Source organism: Balaenoptera acutorostrata, unplaced genomic scaffold (assembly GCF_949987535.1).
Source record: "Balaenoptera acutorostrata unplaced genomic scaffold, mBalAcu1.1 scaffold_735, whole genome shotgun sequence".
Classification (NCBI taxonomy): domain Eukaryota; kingdom Metazoa; phylum Chordata; class Mammalia; order Artiodactyla; family Balaenopteridae; genus Balaenoptera; species Balaenoptera acutorostrata.
This window is the reverse complement of record NW_026646207.1, coordinates 108,300-133,039: the sequence shown is the minus strand read 5'-3', so window position 1 is coordinate 133,039 and position 24,740 is coordinate 108,300. Positions and strand designations below refer to the sequence as shown.

Sequence of the window (24,740 nt, the reverse complement as noted above, 5' to 3'; positions counted from 1 at the left end):
AGCGTAAGGAGCAGATATCTGCCACCAGCCCAACTTGGCCTGGATTGCCTCTGTTTTAGTTCCCCCGGTTAGTGCTTTTCTCCCTAACCACTCTTGTGACTGTGATCATGTGAGTAAGGGCTGAGTTGCTACTGATTTCTGTGTGAGGTAAGCTGGTTTGAGGGAGGAAATCTGTGGACCTAGTCATTTTCCTTGGTGGTAAGCTTTCAGGGGTGCAAAAAGATTGATCTTCCTGGGGACTTTTCTGGTCCCAGGAAGATAGCGCATAGATGGGACCTCCAAAGACACACATTGAATCTTTAGGCCTGTTTTTCCTATTATGAGATACGAGTTTCTTCACTGATGGGGATGATGCTTATCTGAGAAGAAATTGTGAAAGGTGGTGTAGTATAGAGGTGTGGCTTAAGCTTGTAAGTTTTCTTCAAGGTTTTTCCCCTAAGCTTCCTACTTCAGACGGCCTACTTACATGATACTAGTATGTGATGTCAGGCTAACAACTTCCTAAATACCGGCAGGCCAGATCAGTGTCTCTTTTCTCTATATTGCCATGGAAATCAAGGGTCCCGCCGAATTTTCCATCGAAACAGTTGATTTGTGTTGTCTCTGGGAATTCTGAAGGGCGTACCGTTGCTTCCTAACCGGTGTCGTTTGGGAGATCTACCTCTGTACGTTCAAATGATTCATTTTGAGGCTTTGCTCATGTGCGCAGTAAACCCTTGAATTCCCTACGACCTTCCTTTCCTCCATCTCATACCCCATTAAGCCCGCTTCAGTTTATCTCCTGCATTTCTTTGGAATCTGTCAGCTCTTCCTCAACATCCTAATACTGAACTTGCCTGTCTGTTGCGACTAGGTCCTAACTAGTGTCCATATATCTTGTTTCCTTCCGATCCATTCTTCACACAAGAAACCTTCAAAGCAAGCTGGAACATTGCTCATAAACATCGCTCACAAACATTGTTTTGAGACTAGAAAACACAGTGTTGGCCTTGAAGACTCTGTGTGGTCTAGAATCCTCTCTGCTCCTCTAGCCCCATCTTGTGCCACTTTTGCCCTCACTTTCTATGCTTCAGATACACTGAATTAACCTTAGTTCTCACTCATCTGACAGAAGTCAGTTGAGATATGATTTTTCACTGTGATTCCTCGCATTAAGGAATTTGATGATCAGGTTTTGTGTGAGGACTAAAACTAAACTGGGAAGTGGAAGAATTGAGTTTCAACCGTTTCAGTCAACACGCACGTATTAATGATACCTACGTATCGAACACCGGGCTAGGTTTCATGAGGGATCCAGAAGTTCTGGCCATCTCTGGTTTTGGATATCCCTTAGTTGTTGAGACCTTTGCGTTGTCTGGTTGCCTTTTGTCTGTTTTCCAGATGGGAAAACAGGAACAAGGGAAGTATAGGTTATTACTAGGTGGGGTTGAACAAGCGGAGCAGCAAACTGCAAAGCTGAAAGAAGAGGGACGTACTCTAGAGGGATATGATTTCCATTTTCAAGGCGCCTGCATCCTGTGCAGGGAGACAGCCTAACATAAAATGTGCCTAACAACAAATATATTGACTTCTTCCTAAAAATCTCCAGTTCATGTAACCAAGGGGTTTATACCTTCTCCTTTAAAAGTGATATTCCTGGGACTTCCCTGGTGGTCCAGTGGTGAAGACTCTGCGCTTCCAATGCTAGCAGGCGTGGGTTCAATCCCTGGCTGGGGAGCTAAGATCCCACATGCTGCGCAGCCAAAGAAATGTTTTTCGAAAGTTATATTCCTGTATTATTGAATTTAGTGGTTTAGATTTTGTTTTAACGTTAAGAAGATGACAGTTTCTTTACCAGGAACAAACAAAACATAATGTAAAAATAGTTTCCCAGAAACGATGTCCATCATTCTCTTCTTCCCTTTCTCCCGCAGACTGGTGTTTCATCTTGACGAGTTCTCTGTCAGTCCGTAGGAAAGCTGTCTGGCTTGGAGGTTGCAATCCCAGGGAATTTTTCATCAGCGGGGAAGTCTCCATCACTACAGAGGAATCAAGGGAGAAGTCAGTCCCTGGGAAGTGAGATGCTCCCCCTAAACACCAACACAGCAGTCGTGTACCTTTCAAGGGGTTCAGGGGCAAGATGGGCAAGGCATTTCTGCTAACTCTTCTTAAGGATCATGGACAGTGCCCTATGCTACGAGGTAAGCGGTGACTGTTGTAATTCTTACTGGTGATCATTTCCTGTCACTGATTCTTGGCTTTCTTTGTATTTCATAGGACTGTTGTAAGTCCAATACAAAATGAGTCTTATTTTTAAAACACACTGAAATGTTTTACAAAGCCTAGCATTCTCATCTAGAGTCCTTTCAATTCTCCCCACTTTCCCGAGAGGCTACGAACACTTCACACCATGAACTAGGAGAGGGGGTAGAGCCCTTTCTGATGAAATATATCAACAAAGACAGAGTCTTAGCCTGCTTGCTCTCTGGACAGGCTCTCGGACCACAAGGTCTTAAATCCTGGTATAAATGAAGGAAGTGAGGACAGTTCAACTGGCACTCTCACAACAAGAGTTCTGAAACACCTTCCAAAGAGACTATAGCAGTAGATGAGGGAAGGGAGTGCCACAGTGTGGTATAGTACAGGGGGAGTGATCGGCTACAGCAGTGAAAAATGTGGTACCTATTGGTGTGCTCTCGGGGTTCTTGTACATGTAGCATAGATGACCTTTACAGTGGCCCTCCCACCTTCCCTCCTGCATTAGGTGTTCTTTTTTTTTTTTTAATTTATGTTTATTTATTTATTTATTGTTTGAACTTATTTATTCTACGTATTTATTTTTTTGGCTGCACTGGGTCTTCATAGCTGTGCACGGGCTTTCTCTAGTTATGGCTAGCGGGGGCTACTCTTGGTTGCGGTGTGCGGGCTTCTCATCGCGGTGGCTTCTCTTGTAGCGGAGCATGGGCTGTCGGCGCGTGGGCTTCGGTAGTTGAGGCTCACGGGCTCTAGAATGCAGGCTCAGTCGTTGTGGCACATGCGCTTAGTTGCTGCACGGCATGTGGGATCTTCCCAGACCAGGGCTCGAACCCGTGTCCCCTGCATTGGCAGGCGCCACCAGGGAAGCCCTAGGTGTTCTTCTATAGAGTCTAAAAACAGAGAGCACTGAGAGAAGGTAGTGGTTATTAAAGGCTCAGGATCTAAATTCTACCTGTCTCTACACCACTTCCCAGCTGTCGATTTGACCCCACTTTTGAACGCCGACCTCATTCTTCAACTTTCTCTGCCGTTTGTATACTCACCTTGAAAACTTGTTTCTGTGATGCGTTGAGCAGACACAGGGTGGCAGACTGCAGAGGTGGAAGCTGGTGGTCGGATATTTGTGGGCTGAATCTCCTTCAGTCCCATTCCCATTTCTGGTTGCACAGAGGCCCTACTTCCTGTGTGTGACGCAGAGCCATAGGATTGCGGGCCGGAGCCAAGTTCTCCATACAGTAAAGACCCCAGTGTGCCTTGGTTATAGTAATCTACCTGGCTTCCTTCCCGGTAGGGAAGTGACAGGCGGCTATGCCCCTGATTTGTTCGTGGGCCTCCTGATCCAGCAGTTCCCTTGGCTCTGCCCCTGTCGTCAGCTGCCCCTAGGATAACTGTGAGCCCTTGCCACTTCTCTGGTAGATTTCCCTATTCCCCCACTATAATCACACCTGAATAAGGCAACTCAGACCTTTCAGAGATGTGTCCTGAACCTCTTGTTTTCTGAAATACCTATCTGGTGGTTGTGAGACTGAAGGCCAACGTCCCCAAGAGACTTTTTCTATTTCTCCTAGTAAAGCTAGACTCATCTTCTGTCCCCTTCAACTCTCCTCAAATTGTGTTCTTTCAACCCAGACCTCTGACCCTGCTTTTTACTTCTGCCATTTCATCCTCACTCCTGCTTCCTTTCCTAAATCCATACCTCTCTGTTGGCCTTCCTAGCCCTGGGCCAAGTTCCTTCCTCTTTCCTCAGTGTTTACCCCTTTCCTTCATTCTCCCATCCAACTTTCAGTCCTTCCTTTCTCACGCCCCAGTTAGCAGCATCTCAAAATTCTTAAGGTTTATTACTCATCTAGTCATTGTATTCCATTTACTTATTCAGTTCTATACCTATCTTACCTATGTATGGAAGAACAGCTGGTAGCCAAGGTGGCACCAAGAATCCCAGCAGCTCTCACTTGACGTATCCGTAGTAGTCAGCAATTTCCATTTGTTTTTCCCTCTCGGTGAGAAATGGCAGCTTCCCCGAAGAGGTGTATCTGGCAGCATTCTCCCGTTGTTGTTGAGCCCGCCTCTTCATGGCCTCTCGCTCTGGCCTCTGCTCTTGTTCGATGGGCTTTGACATGACTGGCTCAGGCACATTGGGTTCCCTCCATGGAACTCGTTGCTTGCTGAAGTCTTGGAGTAGAAATTGGGTTTGGAGCTTGGGTGGGGACTGGCGCTTAGTCCCAGCAGGGGGAACAGGCTCGCGCTGGAGAGAAGCGCCAGATGAAGTTTGGTAGGGTGCAGGCCTAGGAGCAGCGGACTGAGGGACACGGGGCTGGGTATGGTTGGTCCAAGCCGGTTGGGTTGGGTTGGTCACAGTTGGCTGAGCTGGTTTGGCGGGACCTGGCAAAGAGGCAGGAGCTGGCTGGGATGAATTGACTGCAGCAGGTTGAGCTGAGTCAGTAGAACCAGGCTGGGCACGGTAAGCCCCAGCAGGCCGACGTGAGGCCAGAGACTGTGGCCTCCGAGGAGCGGGTCGAGCTTGAGGCTTGTCCCAGGCAGAAAAAGGCAGAGGTATCAACTTGACCTTCCCAGGAGGAGGCCGCTCATACTGGGATGGAGAGGGACACTCTGTTTCAGCACTGCTGTCTGGTTTCTGGGCTTGGACCTGCGTTTTCTCAGGACTCTTCCCCTCACGTGGGGTATGCCGCCATGGCTGGATAGCTGGGGGTGGCTGGGGGTCTTTGGGGTTGCTTGCATTTCCGAAGAGCCGACAGGAAGAGAGCCCAGTTTTTGTCTCATTCTTCCTCCCCAGCGCATGAAGGACCTTCACAGACTCCAGCATGCGCACGCCAAGGGAGGTTCGAGGCTTTTGCAAGCTCTCTTGGAGAAGCTCAGTTTGGTGTTCCTTTCGCTTCGTGTTGGGGATTGCTGGCTTCTCTTCTGCCTTGACTTTGTTCCCTGACTGCTTGTTCTCTTCAGCCTTGTTTCTTCCTCTGGTCCTTTTGGTCTTTTCCTGCCCGTGGCTCTTAGTTTTGCTGACCTTTCTGGATGCAGCTTTCTGAGGTTTGCCTTGCGAGTGCTTGGCCGTGTTCACAGGAGCCCTGTCACTGACTGCAGCATTGCATAGAACCACTTCTCCCCCTAACAGGCACTCTGGATTCTTTGGCTGGCTTTTGGCCTTGGGAGCACCACTGATAGGCTCAGAGGCTTTCTGTTTGTTCTTCCTGGGTTGATGAGAGGGAACCTTTACGACACTTGGCTTTTCCTGCACCTGATTCACCTTAATGGCTCTGGTGTCTTTAGCTTTGATCACGTTGGGACCTTGGGATTGACCAAGATCTTTCAAAGAATTAAAGAGCTGGGGAAGGTGACTCTCCTCCGCCAGTGTCGTCATGTCTGCAAAACCACTGCTAGGTTCAGTCCCATTTTCAAGTGTCCCTAGGTCCTGACGACTGCGGCTGTTCTCTCTCAGATCAGCATTTTCAGAACCAGGCTGCTCCTCTTGGCTGAGGGGATCGGTGCAGGCCAGCGGCTGGTGAATATCAGGGATTCCTAAAGGGCGTAGTGGAGGATCTTGGTTCTCTGTTGGGATCTGGTAGGCATCCAGAGGCTTTGAAAGCTTGGTTTTGATATCATCCACGTTCTTACTCTCTGTTTGTCCCTGGCTTGGAGCTGGAGGCAGGGCCAGGAGACGACTGGCACTCTGGACTGGAGCTGTCACTGAAATGTCCCCAAGTTCAGACGGTGGGTTACTCTCAAGTATGTGACTGTTTCTGGTACTGCAGGACTTGGGGAGTTGTTGAGTTTGTGTCACACAAAACGTCTGGCTTGGAGGTCGCAATCCCAGGGAATTGTTCATCAGCGGGGAAGTCTCCGTCACTACAAAGGGATCAAGGGAGAAGTCAGTCCCTGGGAAGTGAGATGCTCCCCCTAAACACCAACACAGCAGTCATGTACCTTTCAAGGGGTTCAGGGGCAAGATGGGCAAGGCATTTCTACTAACTCTTCTTAAGGACCCTGGACAGTGCCCTATGCTACGAGGTAAGCGGTGACTGTTGTAATTCTTACTGGTGATCATTTCCTGTCACTGATTCTTGGCTTTCTTTGTATTTCATAGGACTGTTGTAAGTCCAATACAAAATGAGTCTTATTTTTAAAACACACTGAAATGTTTTACAAAGCCTAGCATTCTCATCTAGAGTCCTTTCAATTCTCCCCACTTTCCCGAGAGGCTACGAACACTTCACACCATGAAGTAGGAGAGGGGGTAGAGCCCTTTCTGATGAAATGTATCAACAAAGACAGAGTCTCAGCCTGCTTGCTCTCTGGACAGGATCTCAGACCACAAGGTCTTAAATCCTGGTATAAATGAAGGAAGTGAGGACAGTTCAACTGGCACTCTCACAACGAGAGTTCTGAAACACCTTCCAAAGAGCCTATAGCAGTAGATGAGGGAAGGGAGTGCTACAGTGTGGTAGTACAGGGGGAATGATCGGCTACAGTAGTGAAAAATGTGGTACCTATTGGTGTGCTCTCGGGGTTCTTGTACATGTAGCATAGATGACCTTTACAGTGTCCCTCCCACCTTCCCACCTGCATTAGGTTTTTTTTTTTTGTTTTAATTTATGTTTATTTATTTATTGTTTGAACTTATTTGTTCTACGTATTTATTTTTTTGGCCGCACTGGGTCTTCATCGCTGTGCACGGGCTTTCTCTAGTTGGCGGCTAGCGGGGGCTGCTCTTGGTTGCGGTGTGCGGGCTTCTCATCGCGGTGGTGTCTGTTGCTGCGGAGCATGGGCTGCAGGCGCGTGGGCTTCGGTAGTTGCGGCTCACGGGCTCTAGAATGCAGGCTCAGTCGTTGTGGCACATGGGCTTAGTTGCTCCACGGCATGTGGGATCTTCCCAGACCAGGGCTCGAACCCGTGTCCCCCGCATTGCATTGACAGGCGGATTCTTCACCACGGCGCCACCAGGGAAGCCCTAGGTGTTCTTCTATAGAGTCTCAAAACAGAGGGCACTGAGCGAAGGTAGTGGTTATTAAAGGCTCGGGATCTAAATTCTACCTGTCTCTACACCACTTCCCAGCTGTCGATTTGACCCCACTTTTGAACGCCGACCTCATTCTTCAACTTTCTCTGCCGTTTGTATACTCACCTTGAAAACTTGTTTCTGTGATGCGTTGAGCAGACACAGGGTGGCAGATTGCAGAGGTGGAAGCTGGTGGTCGGATATTTGTGGGCTCGATCTCCTTCAGTCCCATTCCCATTTCTGGTTGCACAGAGGCCCTACTTCCTGTGTGTGACGCAGAGCCATAGGATTGCGGGCAGGAGCCAAGTTCTCCATACAGTAAAGACCCCAGTGTGCCTTGGTTATAGTAATCTACCTGGCTTCCTTCCTGGTAGGGAGGTGACAGGCGGCTATGCCCCTGATTTGGAATCTGAGATGGTGTTCCCTGAGCAAGGCTGGCAGAAAGCGATGGATATAGAGGGACCATGTTATTGGCGTCTGAAGTTTTATCATAGTGGGCTGCCATAAACATGGAGGAAGCAACTGTGTGCCGGTCAGTGAGTGCCAGAGTAAAGTCTCCGGGTGAAGAAGAATTCTTTTCAGTGCTTCGTGTGATGTCCCACTGAAGAACACCTGGATAGGAAGGAGCTGAAGTGGAGATCTGGCTGTGGTCAGTAACTCCAGATAACGTAGTCGTGCTAGAATGTTGGTAAAGGTAGGCACTACCCGTGAGTGTCTGGAAAGAGGTACCAGTAGCTGATGGCGAACTGACGGCAGGGGCAGAGACTCTGGAGAAGTTGCAGACACTTCGTGTTAGGGAAGTTGCATTGCTCATCACAGGAAGAGAATGCTGCAGAGATTTCAGAGTTCCAAGTAGAGATGGATTTTGGAAATTTTCTGTAAGAACAAGAGGGTCATGAAAAACTCAGGGAGGTTGAGAAATTCTCAGTCCGTTTGAGGAACAGCATTATCTTAAGGTTCTTGCTATCAGGACACCTCTACTATCAATACTTGCTGAGAAACCCAAAATCAGACAGTTAATGATGGCTGTAAGGACTGAGCAGTTTTCCACTCTTCTGTATTAACTGCCTGTGCTCCCATCTTGGGCACAGATGGGCAGAAGAGCCAAGTGGTATGGTTCAGACATTGTTCTCTAGGCTGGAAGCAACCTTCTCCCTGCCCTGTCTTTCCCTTCAGCCTGCACTCGTATTGACTTCTATGCTACTTCCTAGACTGGAAGCATTTTAGAACTAGGAGGCCCTTAGAGAACTTCGATTTTCTCAGTCTCATTTCGTGAGTAAGGAAACTGAGGCTCAGAGAGGTCGGGTTGACTTGTTCAAGTTCTCTCATTATGTTAGTATCATTACCAGGTTCCAGAACCTACGTATCCTGACTTCCTTGCCAGGACTCTACTCTGAGCATGATACTGCCAGAAAGCAGGAGAAATAGAACTTACAATATAGGCATTTTTTTGGTCCATTAGAAAACAGTACGGCTATTACCATTGTCGTCTTCAGTGTCTCCCTTTGCTTGTACAGTTCCCATGCTATTACCTAGAGTTGACGTATAGCTCAGTCCAACTGGTGAATTGTGAAAGAGTCATTTTTGCCCTCTTCAAGCCTGGTTTCTCATCCTACCTCAAAATGATTACCCGAAAGTGGATATCTTAAGTGCTTTTGGAAAGAGAAAAGTTATCTGATGACTTCGGATTACTCATCTATAAAGTGGTTATAACACCACCACCAATAATAATAGCAGTAATAATTAATAGATGAATAAGCTGATATATTGCATCTGATTTATATGGAGGAAGATACAATAAGTTCTAGAAAGACAAAGAAAAATCATGACAAGCACATTACATAACGAAAAAGGAATCCATAGATATTAATGAAAACTGGGGTATGTGGCAAGTATCAAAGCCTAATGAATTTACTAACAAATGACATTCTGTACCATCCATGCAATATTAGGAAAGTGAATGTTGCCCGCTCTATTTTAGTGAATGCTATTAACCAAAACACACGATAGAGGTGATAGAGGTGAATGAATTCCTAGCCAATGCATACAGACAGAGACGGTATATCAGTAAACAATGCCTAACAAGCAACAGAATGCAATAAATGTGAATGTATAGGTAGCCACAACATATATAGACAAGTATTGCAATGAAAAGCGGTACGAAGCAGACAGCAAAATAATAAGGGTAAAAGAGTTTCATGATTGTGCTCATTCATATTTTTACCCAGCAAGTAACAGGTATTCAGCCTAGGAGAAATATATATTTCAATGAATATAACTTATATAATAAGCAGAAAGGAAGCTTAAAAAGTATCAGGAAGGTTTTTGTATTTATCCTAGAACTTAGATTAGAATTATCTTCAACATCCAGGAAGATGACATCCCAAAACCTCAAAAAACCATCATCCCTAGAATCCAACGAAAAAAGATTTTCAAATGTAAGAAAATCCAAAGGACTCCACCACATTGTTTTCGATAAATGTGGATGTTTGTTTTTTTTTTTCTTTTGCCGCGCCGCGTGGCCCTGGCCGTGAAAGCACCGAGTCCTAAGCACTGGACCGCCAGGGAATTCCCTAAATGGGGAATTAGAGATGTGGGGCTTGACTTTTTCTTTTTCTCCTTCGGTAGCTAAGATCTACAAGCGAACGATGGCTGTTGATCAATGTGCTCTCTGTGTTAGGAAGGAAATAACTGTGAAAATGAAAAGCAGCCTTGCCTTAGAACCTACATATCACACAAAGGAAATAGTCCTTCTGATTCAATTTAGAAGATGCCACTTAAAATGTTTAATTGGGAAAATGTCTACCTAGTTTAAAAATTAGAAAGAATAAAACACTGAAAATCAGCCCCCTAGATAACCACTTTGGTTTCTTGTTTATAGGAAGCATCATTTCTAAAACATATTTCTAAAATGTTTATATTCAAAACTGTCAAGTGCCAACTGTATTCAGAGAGGCAATAAAAGAAAGAAAACGGAGTATGACTTTTCTGATAAGCTGCCTTTCCTGGTGATCCCCTGTTCTGGCCTGACTTTCCTTCTTAGTCTGTTAATGTAAGGATTTGCTACCATCAACTTTGTTTTGCCCTGCTCTGAGCAGATTTCCCTCTGTGCTGTTTCTGCTTTAATTTAAAATCTTTGGTTCCCATCAGCATTCCATTGCAAACTACGTTTTTCTTGAGAGCCCCTCTATGCTTTCCCTCTTGATTCTTATATTTTTTTTCCCATCTCTTGGTTCCTGTTGGCCTGTGCTAATGAAAACAATCCTCAACTTCCTTACGTTTGACTCTGTGCCTCCCTATATAGCCCAGTACTCTCCATCCTCTCTCCCTATTCTCTCTTTTCAGCTGGTCGCAGTACTAGTGGAGGGAGACCATTAGAGATGAAACATCTTGGTATATATTGCTAGTTTTCTATGTCACCTGGCTTTTCTATGTTTCTGTTGAAACCCTCTTGAGAAGTCTCTGATTTCATTTTCTCCATGGGTACCCTTTAAGGCTCAATACTGGAAAGGAAGGGGATCAGAGTGATCAACCCAATGTGGTATCCTAACGTAACAGATAAGGAAAGCAGCAGGCTTTGTGAGACAGTCAGCGATTCGTCCAAAGTCACACAGATAGTAAACGTCCAAGTCAAAACTGAAGTTAGGTCTCCAGACTTGTAGTTCAATACTTTCCCTCATCATTCCCTGCTATGTTGAATCTCCTACTCAATTTAGGGGCCAAAGAAATCGAACGCAAAACTTTCCAAAGTGTCTTTTCTTACCTGACATGGTCAGAGAAGAGGAACCATCAACTGCAGGTACAAGGGCTGAGGAGACAACACTAGAGGATGTCTGAGTGGCTGCAGCTGAACGGCGCACGTGTCCAGTCCAGAGGTCACTGGTTACTGGTCCAAACAGCTCCACGGAAACCCCAAGACTCTACCAAGTGGTAGTAGGTTTGGTAGGAGAGTGATGTCACAAAGCAGGCAGTTGGAAGGTATGAGCTAGCCAATAGGGAGGTCCGATCCCCAAGAGGAAGGCGGGGTTGGGTGAAGAGAGTGTAGGAGAGCTAAAACAACACCTACATTTCTGAGCTCTGGGGAGGAAATCCTAGAAGACAGACTTACCTCCCCCAGGCTCTTCCATTAGGGAAATCATTGCAACATTTCTTACAGACGTTCATTAATATAATGAACTAACAGTTGCTTATATTCTACAGAGTATTCTATTTTATGTATCATATACTTAGAGCTATAGAGATCTTAACTTAATTACTATCCTTAGGAAGGAAAGTGCCATCTAGTTTGAACTATTAACAGTTGTTCTGAAATCATATGTGTCTAATGAGTGAACTGATAGCAGCTTTCAAGGAGCAAAAGTAGGGATGAAGAAGCTCTTTTTGTAGCTTGGTTCAAGAGTAGGGTGAAGTTTGTTGAGTGTACCTTGTGGAGAATGTTGTGGTCCAAGGCTCTTCTCTTCGAGTTTCTTCTCCTTGACTCCTGCCTTCCTTGGGCTGGGCTAGGCTGGGGGCCAGGTTGGACTTGCGACTTAGCATTTCTCTTCCGCTTTCTTCTTCTTTTTTTTTTTTTTTTTTCCTTCCATTATGGGCATTGCTTCTAGGACAAGCCTTGATCTTGCATTGGATGTTACTTCCTGTCAACTTCCAGCAGCAGGAGTCTTCTTTTCAGTGCTTGATGCTTCACGAAATCGACTCTGCCCGTTGGCAGCAAATACCAGAGAGCTAGGAGACAGAGCTGGTTGCAGACCTTTCCTCTTCCAGCCTTTGGTTGCAATTCTTTGGCCCATAATTTGCTAGCTCTAGTTCCTTGGGCCACACAGGTATCCTGCCATCCAGCTCTTTTTCTATGTGAGAGACGTTCTGAACACTGTCCCTTTTTCTTTGCACAGAAGTATATACAGTGTGGCAGTTACTGTAATCTCCTCCCCCTTGCAAACAGCCACTCTCGAATCTTGGACCTCTAGGACTCTCTGTCTTGCATGCTTGGGTGCAAGGCCAAGCAAAATGAAGAGGAGAATAATTAGAGAAAGAGGAGGACATTGGTGGAGAATTGGGAGCAGGTAAGGTGAAAGGGCACAGGAGAAAAGAGATGCATGGAGGTTTTTTGGTTTCTGTGGGAAACAAGTTGACACACTTGGGCCTCATTTTGTATTCACAGAACAGAGAGTTAACGATATAAGTAGCTAGAGAGTGGAGCAACTGCCACGAAGTCTGTACACTGAAGAGAACAGTCTCACATCTAGTTTTCATTTTGTTTTATGTCATAGTACCTTATTGATAGCATTCACTGGTGTGTTTGTAGAACACAGATGTGTTCAAATGCTCTGGTTTTGTCTGCATGGTTATTTCCTTGTCCTATTTGTAAGGAATCCAACATTGTAAGACATATTGCATGTTTTTCTCTTGACGATCGTTGACCTTGAAGCGTCATGAACTAAGTTGAGCTGTTGGATTTTGTGGAGAAACTTTCAAAAGGGTCTGTGAAAAAGGCATTGTGGTGAGTCGCATTATGCACCCGAGCGTAAGGAGCAGATATCTGCCACCAGCCCAACTTGGCCTGGATTGCCTCTGTTTTAGTTCCCCCGGTTAGTGCTTTTCTCCCTAACCACTCTTGTGACTGTGATCATGTGAGTAAGGGCTGAGTTGCTACTGATTTCTGTGTGAGGTAAGCTGGTTTGAGGGAGGAAATCTGTGGACCTAGTCATTTTCCTTGGTGGTAAGCTTTCAGGGGTGCAAAAAGATTGATCTTCCTGGGGACTTTTCTGGTCCCAGGAAGATAGCGCATAGATGGGACCTCCAAAGACACACATTGAATCTTTAGGCCTGTTTTTCCTATTATGAGATACGAGTTTCTTCACTGATGGGGATGATGCTTATCTGAGAAGAAATTGTGAAAGGTGGTGTAGTATAGAGGTGTGGCTTAAGCTTGTAAGTTTTCTTCAAGGTTTTTCCCCTAAGCTTCCTACTTCAGACGGCCTACTTACATGATACTAGTATGTGATGTCAGGCTAACAACTTCCTAAATACCGGCAGGCCAGATCAGTGTCTCTTTTCTCTATATTGCCATGGAAATCAAGGGTCCCGCCGAATTTTCCATCGAAACAGTTGATTTGTGTTGTCTCTGGGAATTCTGAAGGGCGTACCGTTGCTTCCTAACCGGTGTCGTTTGGGAGATCTACCTCTGTACGTTCAAATGATTCATTTTGAGGCTTTGCTCATGTGCGCAGTAAACCCTTGAATTCCCTACGACCTTCCTTTCCTCCATCTCATACCCCATTAAGCCCGCTTCAGTTTATCTCCTGCATTTCTTTGGAATCTGTCAGCTCTTCCTCAACATCCTAATACTGAACTTGCCTGTCTGTTGCGACTAGGTCCTAACTAGTGTCCATATATCTTGTTTCCTTCCAATCCATTCTTCACACAAGAAACCTTCAAAGCAAGCTGGAACATTGCTCATAAACATCGCTCACAAACATTGTTTTGAGACTAGAAAACACAGTGTTGGCCTTGAAGACTCTGCGTGGTCTAGAATCCTCTCTGCTCCTCTAGCCCCATCTTGTGCCACTTTTGCCCTCACTTTCTATGCTTCAGATACACTGAATTAACCTTAGTTCTCACTCATCTGACAGAAGTCAGTTGAGATATGATTTTTCACTGTGATTCCTCGCATTAAGGAATTTGATGATCAGGTTTTGTGTGAGGACTAAAACTAAACTGGGAAGTGGAAGAATTGAGTTTCAACCGTTTCAGTCAACACGCACGTATTAATGATACCTACGTATCGAACACCGGGCTAGGTTTCATGAGGGATCCAGAAGTTCTGGCCATCTCTGGTTTTGGATATCCCTTAGTTGTTGAGACCTTTGCGTTGTCTGGTTGCCTTTTGTCTGTTTTCCAGATGGGAAAACAGGAACAAGGGAAGTATAGGTTATTACTAGGTGGGGTTGAACAAGCGGAGCAGCAAACTGCAAAGCTGAAAGAAGAGGGACGTACTCTAGAGGGATATGATTTCCATTTTCAAGGCGCCTGCATCCTGTGCAGGGAGACAGCCTAACATAAAATGTGCCTAACAACAAATATATTGACTTCTTACTAAAAATCTCCAGTTCATGTAACCAAGGGGTTTATACCTTCTCCTTTAAAAGTGATATTCCTGGGACTTCCCTGGTGGTCCAGTGGTGAAGACTCTGCGCTTCCAATGCTAGCAGGCGTGGGTTCAATCCCTGGCTGGGGAGCTAAGATCCCACATGCTGCGCAGCCAAAGAAATGTTTTTCGAAAGTTATATTCCTGTATTATTGAATTTAGTGGTTTAGATTTTGTTTTAACGTTAAGAAGATGACAGTTTATTTACCAGGAACAAACAAAACATAATGTAAAAATAGTTTCCCAGAAACGATGTCCATCATTCTCTTCTTCCCTTTCTCCCGCAGACTGGTGTTTCATCTTGACGAGTTCTCTGTCAGTCCGTAGGAAAGCTGTCTGGCTTGGAGGTTGCAATCCCAGGGAATTTTTCATCAGCGGGGAAGTCTCCATCACTACAGAGGAATCAAGGGAGAAGTCAGTCCCTGGGAAGTGAGATGCTCCCCCTAAACACCAACACAGCAGTCGTGTACCTTTCAAGGGGTTCAGGGGCAAGATGGGCAAGGCATTTCTGCTAACTCTTCTTAAGGATCATGGACAGTGCCCTATGCTACGAGGTAAGCGGTGACTGTTGTAATTCTTACTGGTGATCATTTCATGTCACTGATTCTTGGCTTTCTTTGTATTTCATAGGACTGTTGTAAGTCCAATACAAAATGAGTCTTATTTTTAAAAAACACTGAAATGTTTTACAAAGCCTAGCATTCTCATTTAGAGTCCTTTCAATTCTCCCCACTTTCCTGAGAGGCTACGAACACTTCACACCATGAACTAGGAGAGGGGGTAGAGCCCTTTCTGATGAAATATATCAACAAAGACAGAGTCTTAGCCTGCTTGCTCTCTGGACAGGCTCTCGGACCACAAGGTCTTAAATCCTGGTATAAATGAAGGAAGTGAGGACAGTTCAACTGGCACTCTCATAACAAGAGTTCTGAAACACCTTCCAAAGAGACTGTAGCAGTAGATGAGGGAAGGGAGTGCCACAGTGTGGTATAGTACAGGGGGAGTGATCGGCTACAGCAGTGAAAAATGTGGTACCTATTGGTGTGCTCTCGGGGTTCTTGTACATGTAGCATAGATGACCTTTACAGTGGCCCTCCCACCTTTCCTCCTGCATTAGGTGTTCTTTTTTTTTTTTTTTTAATTTATGTTTATTTATTTATTTATTGTTTGAACTTATTTATTCTACGTATTTATTTTTTTGGCCGCACTGGGTCTTCATTGCTGTGCACGGGCTTTCTCTAGTTACGGCTAGCGGGGGCTACTCTTGGTTGCGGTGTGCGGGCTTCTCATCGCGGTGGCTTCTCTTGTAGCGGAGCATGGGCTGTAGGCGCGTGGGCTTCGGTAGTTGAGGCTCACGGGCTCTAGAATGCAGGCTCAGTCGTTGTGGCACACGCGCTTAGTTGCTGCACGGCATGTGGGATCTTCCCAGACCAGGGCTCGAACCCGTGTCCCCTGCATTGGCAGGCACCACCAGGGAAGCCCTAGGTGTTCTTCTATAGAGTCTAAAAACAGAGAGCACTGAGAGAAGGTAGTGGTTATTAAAGGCTCAGGATCTAAATTCTACCTGTCTCTACGCCACTTCCCAGCTGTCGATTTGACCCCATTTTTGAACGCCGACCTCATTCTTCAACTTTCTCTGCCGTTTGTATACTCACCTTGAAAACTTGTTTCTGTGATGCGTTGAGCAGACACAGGGTGGCAGGCTGCAGAGGTGGAAGCTGGTGGTCGGATATTTGTGGGCTGAATCTCCTTCAGTCCCATTCCCATTTCTGGTTGCACAGAGGCCCTACTTCCTGTGTGTGACGCAGAGCCATAGGATTGCGGGCAGGAGCCAAGTTCTCCATACAGTAAAGACCCCAGTGTGCCTTGGTTATAGTAATCTACCTGGCTTCCTTCCCGGTAGGGAAGTGACAGGCGGCTATGCCCCTGATTTGTTCGTGGGCCTCCTGATCCAGCAGTTCCCTTGGCTCTGCCCCTGTCGTCAGCTGCCCCTAGGATAACTGTGAGCCCTTGCCACTTCTCTGGTAGATTTCCCTATTCCCCCACTATAATCACACCTGAATAAGGCAACTCAGACCTTTCAGAGATGTGTCCTGAACCTCTTGTTTTCTGAAATACCTATCTGGTGGTTGTGAGACTGAAGGCCAACGTCCCCAAGAGACTTTTTCTATTTCTCCTAGTAAAGCTAGACTCATCTTCTGTCCCCTTCAACTCTCCTCAAATTGTGTTCTTTCAACCCAGACCTCTGACCCTGCTTTTTACTTCTGCCATTTCATCCTCACTCCTGCTTCCTTTCCTAAATCCATACCTCTCTGTTGGCCTTCCTAGGCCTGGGCCAAGTTCCTTCCTCTTTCCTCAGTGTTTACCCCTTTCCTTCATTCTCCCATCCAACTTTCAGTCCTTCCTTTCTCACGCCCCAGTTAGCAGCATCTCAAAATTCTTAAGGTTTATTACTCATCTAGTCATTGTATTCCATTTACTTATTCAGTTCTATACCTATCTTACCTATGTATGGAAGAACAGCTGGTAGCCAAGGTGGCACCAAGAATCCCAGCAGCTCTCACTTGACGTATCCGTAGTAGTCAGCAATTTCCATTTGTTTTTCCGTCTCGGTGAGAAATGGCAGCTTCCCCGAAGAGGTGTATCTGGCAGCATTCTCCCGTTGTTGTTGAGCCCGCCTCTTCATGGCCTCTCGCTCTGGCCTCTGCTCTTGTTCGATGGGCTTTGACATGACTGGCTCAGGCACATTGGGTTCCCTCCATGGAACTCGTTGCTTGCTGAAGTCTTGGAGTAGAAATTGGGTTTGGAGCTTGGGTGGGGACTGGCGCTTAGTCCCAGCAGGGGGAACAGGCTCGCGCTGGAGAGAAGCGCCAGATGAAGTTTGGTAGGGTGCAGGCCTAGGAGCAGCGGACTGAGGGACACGGGGCTGGGTATGGTTGGTCCAAGCCGGTTGGGTTGGGTTGGTCACAGTTGGCTGAGCTGGTTTGGCGGGACCTGGCAAAGAGGCAGGAGCTGGCTGGGATGAATTGACTGCAGCAGGTTGAGCTGAGTCAGTAGAACCAGGCTGGGCACGGTAAGCCCCAGCAGGCCGACGTGAGGCCAGAGACTGTGGCCTCCGAGGAGCGGGTCGAGCTTGAGGCTTGTCCCAGGCAGAAAAAGGCAGAGGTATCAACTTGACCTTCCCAGGAGGAGGCCGCTCATACTGGGATGGAGAGGGACACTCTGTTTCAGCACTGCTGTCTGGTTTCTGGGCTTGGACCTGCGTTTTCTCAGGACTCTTCCCCTCACGTGGGGTATGCCGCCATGGCTGGATAGCTGGGGGTGGCTGGGGGTCTTTGGGGTTACTTGCATTTCCCAAGAGCCGACAGGAAGAGAGCCCAGTTTTCGTCTCATTCTTCCTCCCCAGCGCATGAAGGACCTTCACAGACTCCAGCATGCGCACGCCAAGGGAGGTTCGAGGCTTTTGCAAGCTCTCTTGGAGAAGCTCAGTTTGGTGTTCCTTTCGCTTCGTGTTGGGGATTGCTGGCTTCTCTTCTGCCTTGACTTTGTTCCCTGACTGCTTGTTCTCTTCAGCCTTGTTTCTTCCTCTGGTCCTTTTGGTCTTTTCCTGCCCGTGGCTCTTAGTTTTGCTGACCTTTCTGGATGCAGCTTTCTGAGGTTTGCCTTGCGAGTGCTTGGCCGTGTTCACAGGAGCCCTGTCACTGACTGCAGCATTGCATAGAACCACTTCTCCCCCTAACAGGCACTCTGGATTCTTTGGCTGGCTTTTGGCCTTGGGAGCACCACTGATAGGCTCAGAGGCTTTCTGTTTGTTCTTCCTGGGTTGATCAGAGGGAACCTTTACGACACTTGGCTTTTCCTGCACCTGATTCACCTTAATGGCTCTGGTGTCTTTAGCTTTGATCACGTTGGGACCTTGGGATTGACCAAGATCTTTCAAAGAATTAAAGAGCTGGGGAAGGTGACTATCCTCCGCCAGTGTCGTCATGTCTGCAAAACCACTGCTAGGTTCAGTCCCGTTTTCAAGTGTCCCTAGGTCCTGACGACTGCGGCTGTTCTCTCTCAGATCAGCATTTTCAGAACCAGGCTGCTCCTCTTGGCTGAGGGGATCGGTGCAGGCCAGCGGCTGGTGAATATCAGGGATTCCTAAAGGGCGTAGTGGAGGATCTTGGTTCTCTGTTGGGATCTGGTAGGCATCCAGAGGCTTTGAAAGCTTGGTTTTGATATCATCCACGTTCTTACTCTCTGTTTGTCCCTGGCTTGGAGCTGGAGGCAGGGCCAGGAGACGACTGGCACTCTGGACTGGAGCTGTCACTGAAATGTCCCCAAGTTCAGACGGTGGGTTACTCTCAAGTATGTGACTGTTTCTGGTACTGCAGGACTTGGGGAGTTGTTGAGTTTGTGTCACACAAAACGTCTGGCTTGGAGGTCGCAATCCCAGGGAATTGTTCATCAGCGGGGAAGTCTCCGTCACTACAAAGGGATCAAGGGAGAAGTCAGTCCCTGGGAAGTGAGATGCTCCCCCTAAACACCAACACAGCAGTCATGTACCTTTCAAGGGGTTCAGGGGCAAGATGGGCAAGGCATTTCTACTAACTCTTCTTAAGGACCCTGGACAGTGCCCTATGCTACGAGGTAAGCGGTGACTGTTGTAATTCTTACTGGTGATCATTTCCTGTCACTGATTCTTGGCTTTCTTTGTATTTCATAGGACTGTTGTAAGTCCAATACAAAATGAGTCTTATTTTTAAAACACACTGAAATGTTTTACAAAGCCTAGCATTCTCATCTAGAGTCCTTTCAATTCTCCCCACTTTCCCGAGAGGCTACGAACACTTCACACCATGAACTAGGAGAGGGGGTAGAGCCCTTTCTGATGAAATGTATCAACAAAGACAGAGTCTCAGCCTGCTTGCTCTCTGGACAGGATCTCAGACCACAAGGTCTTAAATCCTGGTATAAATGAAGGAAGTGAGGACAGTTCAACTGGCACTCTCACAACGAGAGTTCTGAAACACCTTCCAAAGAGCCTATAGCAGTAGATGAGGGAAGGGAGTGCTACAGTGTGGTATAGTACAGGGGGAATGATCGGCTACAGCAGTGAAAAATGTGGTACCTATTGGTGTGCTCTCGGGGTTCTTGTACATGTAGCATAGATGACCTTTACAGTGGCCCTCCCACCTTCCCTCCTGCATTAGGTGTTCTTTTTTTTTTTTTTTTTTTAAATTATGTTTATTTATTTATTTATTGTTTGAACTTATTTATTCTACGTATTTATTTTTTTGGCTGCACTGGGTCTTCATTGCTGTGCACGGGCTTTCTCTAGTTACGGCTAGCGGGGGCTACTCTTGGTTGCGGTGTGCGGGCTTCTCATCGCGGTGGCTTCTCTTGTAGCGGAGCATGGGCTGTAGGCGCGTGGGTTTCGGTAGTTGAGGCTCACGGGCTCTAGAATGCAGGCTCAGTCGTTGTGGCACATGGGCTTAGTTGCTCCACGGCATGTGGGATCTTCCCAGACCAGGGCTCGAACCCGTGTCCCCCGCATTGCATTGGCAGGCGGATTCTTCACCACGGCGCCACCAGGGAAGCCCTAGGTGTTCTTCTATAGAGTCTCAAAACAGAGGGCACTGAGCGAAGGTAGTAGTTATTAAAGGCTCAGGATCTAAATTCTACCTGTCTCTACACCACTTCCCAGCTGTCGATTTGACCCCATTTTTGAACGCCGACCTCATTCTTCAACTTTCTCTGCCGTTTGTATACTCACCTTGAAAACTTGTTTCTGTGATGCGTTGAGCAGACCCAGGGTGGCAGATTGCAGAGGTGGAAGCTGGTGGTCGGATATTTGTGGGCTGAATCTCCTTTAGTCCCATTCCCATTTCTGGTTGCACAGAGGCCCTACTTCCTGTGTGTGACACAGAGCCATAGGATTTCAGGCAGGAGCCAAGTTCTCCATACAGTAAAGACCCCAGTGTGCCTTGGTTATAGTAATCTACCTGGCTTCCTTCCTGGTAGGGAAGTGACAGGCGGCTATGCCCCTGATTTGGAATCTGAGACGGTGTTCCCTGAGCAAGGCTGGCAGAAAGCGATGGATAGAGAGGGACCATGTTATTGGCGTCTGAAGTTTTATCATACTGGGCTGCCATAAACACGGAGGAAGCAGCTGTGTGCCGGTCAGTGAGTGCCAGAGTAAAGTCTCCGAGTGAAGAAGAATTCTTTTCAGTGCTTCCTGTGATGTCCCACTCAAGAACACCTGGATAGGAAGGAGCTGAAGTGGAGATCTGGCTGTGGTCAGTAACTCCAGATAACATAGTCGTGCTAGAATGTTGGTAAAGGTAGGCACTACCCATGAGTGTCTGGAAAGAGGTACCGGTAGCCGATGGCGAACTGACGGCAGGGGCAGAGACTCTGGAGAAGTTGCAGACACTTCGTGTTAGGGAAGTTGCATTGCGCACCACAGGAAGAGAATGCTGCAGAGAATTCAGAGTTCCAAGGAGAGATGGATTTTGGAAATTTTCTGGAAGAACAAGAGGCTCATGAAAAACTCAGGGAGGTTGAGAAATTCTCAGTCCGTTTGAGGAACAGCATTATCTTAAGGTTCTTGCTATCAGGACACCTCTACTATCAATACTTCCTGAGAAACCCAAAATCAGACAGTTAATGATGGCTGTAAGGACTGAGCAGTTTTCCAGTCTTCTGTATTAACTGCCTGTGCTCCCATCTTGGGCGCGGATGGGCAGAAGAGCCAAGTGGTATGGTGCAGACATTGTTCTCTAGGCTGGAAGCAACCTTCTCCCTGCCCTGTCTTTCCCTTCAGCCTGCACTCGTATTGACCTCTATGCTACTTCCTAGACTGGAAGCATTTTAGAACTAGGAGGCCCTTAGAGAACTTCGATTTTCTCAGTCTCATTTCGTGAGTAAGGAAACTGAGGCTCAGAGAGGTCGGGTTGACTTGTTCAAGTTCTCTCATTATGTTAGTATCATTACCAGGTTTCAGAACCTCAGTATCCTGACTTCCTTGCCAGGACTCTACTCTGAGCATGATACTGCCAGAAAGCAGGAGAAATAGAACTTACAATATAGGCATTTTTTTGGTCCATTAGAAAACAGTACGGCTATTACCATTGTCGTCTTCAGGGTCTCCCTTTGCTTGTACAGTTCCCACGCTATTACCTAGAGTTGACGTATAGCTCAGTCCAACTGGTGAATTGAAAGAGTCATTTTTGCCCTCTTCAAGCCTGGTTTCCCATCCTACCTCAAAATGATTACCCGGAAGTGGATATCTTAAGTGCTTTTGGAAAGAGAAAAGTTATCTGATTACTTCAGATTACTCATCTATAAAGTGGTTATAACACCACCACCAATAATAATAGCACTGATAATTAATAGATGAATAAGCTGATATATTGCGTATGATTTATATGGAGGAAGATACAATAAGTTCTAGAAAGACAAAGAAAAATCATGACAAGCATATTACATAACGAAAAAGAAATCCATAGATATTAATGAAAACTGGGGTATGTGGCAAGTATCAAAGCCTAATGAATTTACTAACAAATGACATTCTGTACCATCCATGCAATATTATGAAAGTGAATGTTGCCCGCTCTATTTTAGTGAATGCTATTAACCAAAAAACACGATAGAGGTGATAGAGGTGAATGAATTCCTAGCCAATGCATACAGACAGAGAAGGTTTATCAGTAAAAAATGCATAACAAGCAACAGAATGCAATAAGTGTGGAATGTATAGGTAGCCACAACATATATAGACAAGTATTTCAATGAAAAGCGGTACGAAGCAGACAGCAAAATAATAAGGGTAAAAGAGTTTCATTATTGTGCTCATTCATATTTTTACCCAGCAAGTAACAGGTATTAAGCCTAGGAGAAATATATATTTCAATGAATATAGCTCATATAGTAAGCAGAAAGGAAGCTTAAAAAGTATCAAGAAGGTTTTTGTATTTATCCTAGAACTTAGATTAGAATCATCTTCAACATCCAAGAAGATGACATCCCAAAACCTCAAAAAACCATCATCCCTAGAATCCAATAAAAAACGATTTTCAAATGTCAGAAAATCCAAAGGACTCCACAATATTGTTTTCGATAAATGTGGATGTTTGTTTGTTTTTTTCTTCTGCCGCGCCGCGTGGCCCTGGCCGTGAAAGCACCGAGTCCTAAGCACTGGACCGCCAGGGAATTCCCTAAATGGGGAATTAGAGATGTGGGGCTTGACTTTTTCTTTTTCTCCTTCGGTAGCTAAGATTTACAAGCGAACGATGGCTGTTGATCAATGTGCTCTCTGTGTTAGGAAGGAAATAACTGTAAAAATGAAAAGCAACCTTGCCTTAGAACCTACATATCACACAAAGGAACTAGTCCTTCTGATTCAATTTAGAAGATATCATGTAAAATGTTTAACTGGTAAAATGTCTACCTAGTTTAAAAATTAGAAAGAATAAAACACTGAAAAGCAACCCCCTAGAGAACCACTTTGGTTTCTTGTTTATAGGAAGCATCATTTCCAAAACATATTTCTAAAATGTTTATATTCAAAACTGTCAAGTGCCAACTGTATTCAGAGAGGCAATAAAAGAAAGAAAACGGAGTTTGACTTTTCTGATAAGCTGCCTTTCCTGGTGATCCCCTGTTCTGGCCTGACTTTCCTTCTTAGTCCGTTAATGTAAGGATTTGCTACCATCAACTTTGTTTTGCCCTGCTCTGAGCAGATTTCCCTCTGTGCTGTTTCTGCTTTAATTTAAAATCTTTGGTTCCCATCAACATTCCATTGCAAAGTACGTTTTTCTTGAGAGCTCCTCTATGCTTTCCCTCTTCATTCTTATATTTTTTCCCATCTCTTGGTTCCTGTTGGCCTGTGCTAATGAAAACAATCCTCAACTTCCTTACGTTTGACTCTGTGCCTCCCTATATAGCCCAGTACTCCATCCTCTCTCCCTATTCTCTCTTTTCAGCTGGTCGCAATACTAGTGGAGGGAGACCATTAGAGATGAAACATCTTGGTATACATTGCTAGTTTTCTATGTCACCTGGCTTTTCTATGTTTCTGTTGAAACCCTCTTGAGAAGTCTCTGATTTCATTTTTTCTCCATGGGTACCCTTTAAGGCTCAATACTGGAAAAGAAGGGGATCAGAGTGATCAACCCAATGTGGTACCCTAACGTAACAGATAAGGAAAGCAGCAGGCTTTGTGAGACAGTCAGCGATTTGTCCAAAGTCACACAGATAGTAAACGTCAAAGTCAAAACTGAAATTAGGTCTCCAGACTTGTAGTTCAATACTTTCCCTCATTATTCTATGCTATTTTGAATCTCCTACTCAATTTAGGGGCCAAAGAAATCGAACGCAAAACTTTCCAAAGTGTCTTTTCTTACCTGACATGGTCAGAGAAGAGGAAACATCAACTGCAGGTACAAGGGCTGAGGAGACAACACTAGAGGATGTCTGAGTGGCTGCAGCTGAACGGCGCACGTGTCCAGTCCAGAGGTCACTGGTTACTGGTCCAAACAGCTCCACGGAAACCCCAAGACTCTACCAAGTGGTAGTAGGTTTGGTAGGAGAGTGATGTCACAAAGCAGGCAGTTCAAAGGTATGAGCTAGCCAGTAGGGAGGTCCGATCCCCAACAGGAAGGCGGGGTTGGGTGAAGAGAGTGTAGGAGAGCTAAAACAACACCTAAGTTTCTGAGCTCTGGGGAGGAAATCCTAGAAGACAGATTTACCTCTCCCAGGCTCTTCCATTAGGGAAATCATTGCAACGTTTCTTACAGACGCTCATTAATATAATTAACTAACAGTTACTTATATTCTACAGAGTATTCTATTTTATGTATCATATACTTAGAGCTATATAGATGTTATTTAATTAATAATCCTTAGGAAGGAAAGAGCCATCTAGTTTGAACTATTACAGTTGTTCTGAAATCATATGTGTCTACTGAGTGAACTGATAGCAGCTTTTAAGGAGCAAAAGTAGGGATTAAGAAGCTCTTTTTGTAACTTGGTTCAAGAGTAGGGTGAAGTTTGTTGAGTGTACCTTGTGGAGAATGTTGTGGTCCAAGGCTCTTCTCTTTGAGTTTCTTCTCCTTGACTCCTACCTTCCTTGGGCTGGGCTAGGCTGGGGGCCAGGTTGGACTTGCGACTTAACATTTCTCTTCCGCTTTCTTCTTCTTTTTTTTTTTTTTCTTTTCCTTCCATTATGGGCATTGCTTCTAGGACAAGCCTTGATCTTGCACTGGATGTTACTTCCTGTCAACTTCCAGCAGCCGGAGTCTTCTTTTCAGTGCTTGACGCTTCACGAAATCGACTCTGCCCGTTGGCAGCAAATACCAG

At 45.8% G+C, this 24,740-nt stretch overlaps 1 protein-coding gene across 4 annotated transcripts in view; it reads left to right on the top strand.

Moving 5' to 3' along the window:
• Positions 1 to 24,740, top strand: part of LOC130706853 (uncharacterized) — a 140,563-nt gene that overhangs the window by 10,821 nt on the left and 105,002 nt on the right. For 2 of the 4 annotated variants that reach the window (XM_057539520.1, XM_057539521.1), the window contains exons 2-3: positions 1,914 to 2,180; positions 14,678 to 14,944. In XM_057539520.1, the coding sequence (XP_057395503.1) occupies positions 14,884 to 14,944 (61 nt within the window). In that variant the 5' untranslated portion in view covers positions 1,914 to 2,180; positions 14,678 to 14,883. Of the gene's footprint in view, positions 1 to 1,913; positions 2,181 to 6,125; positions 6,259 to 14,677; positions 14,945 to 18,893; positions 19,026 to 24,740 lie in introns of those variants that run through there. The other 2 variants (XM_057539522.1, XM_057539523.1) reach the window with 2 other exon arrangements.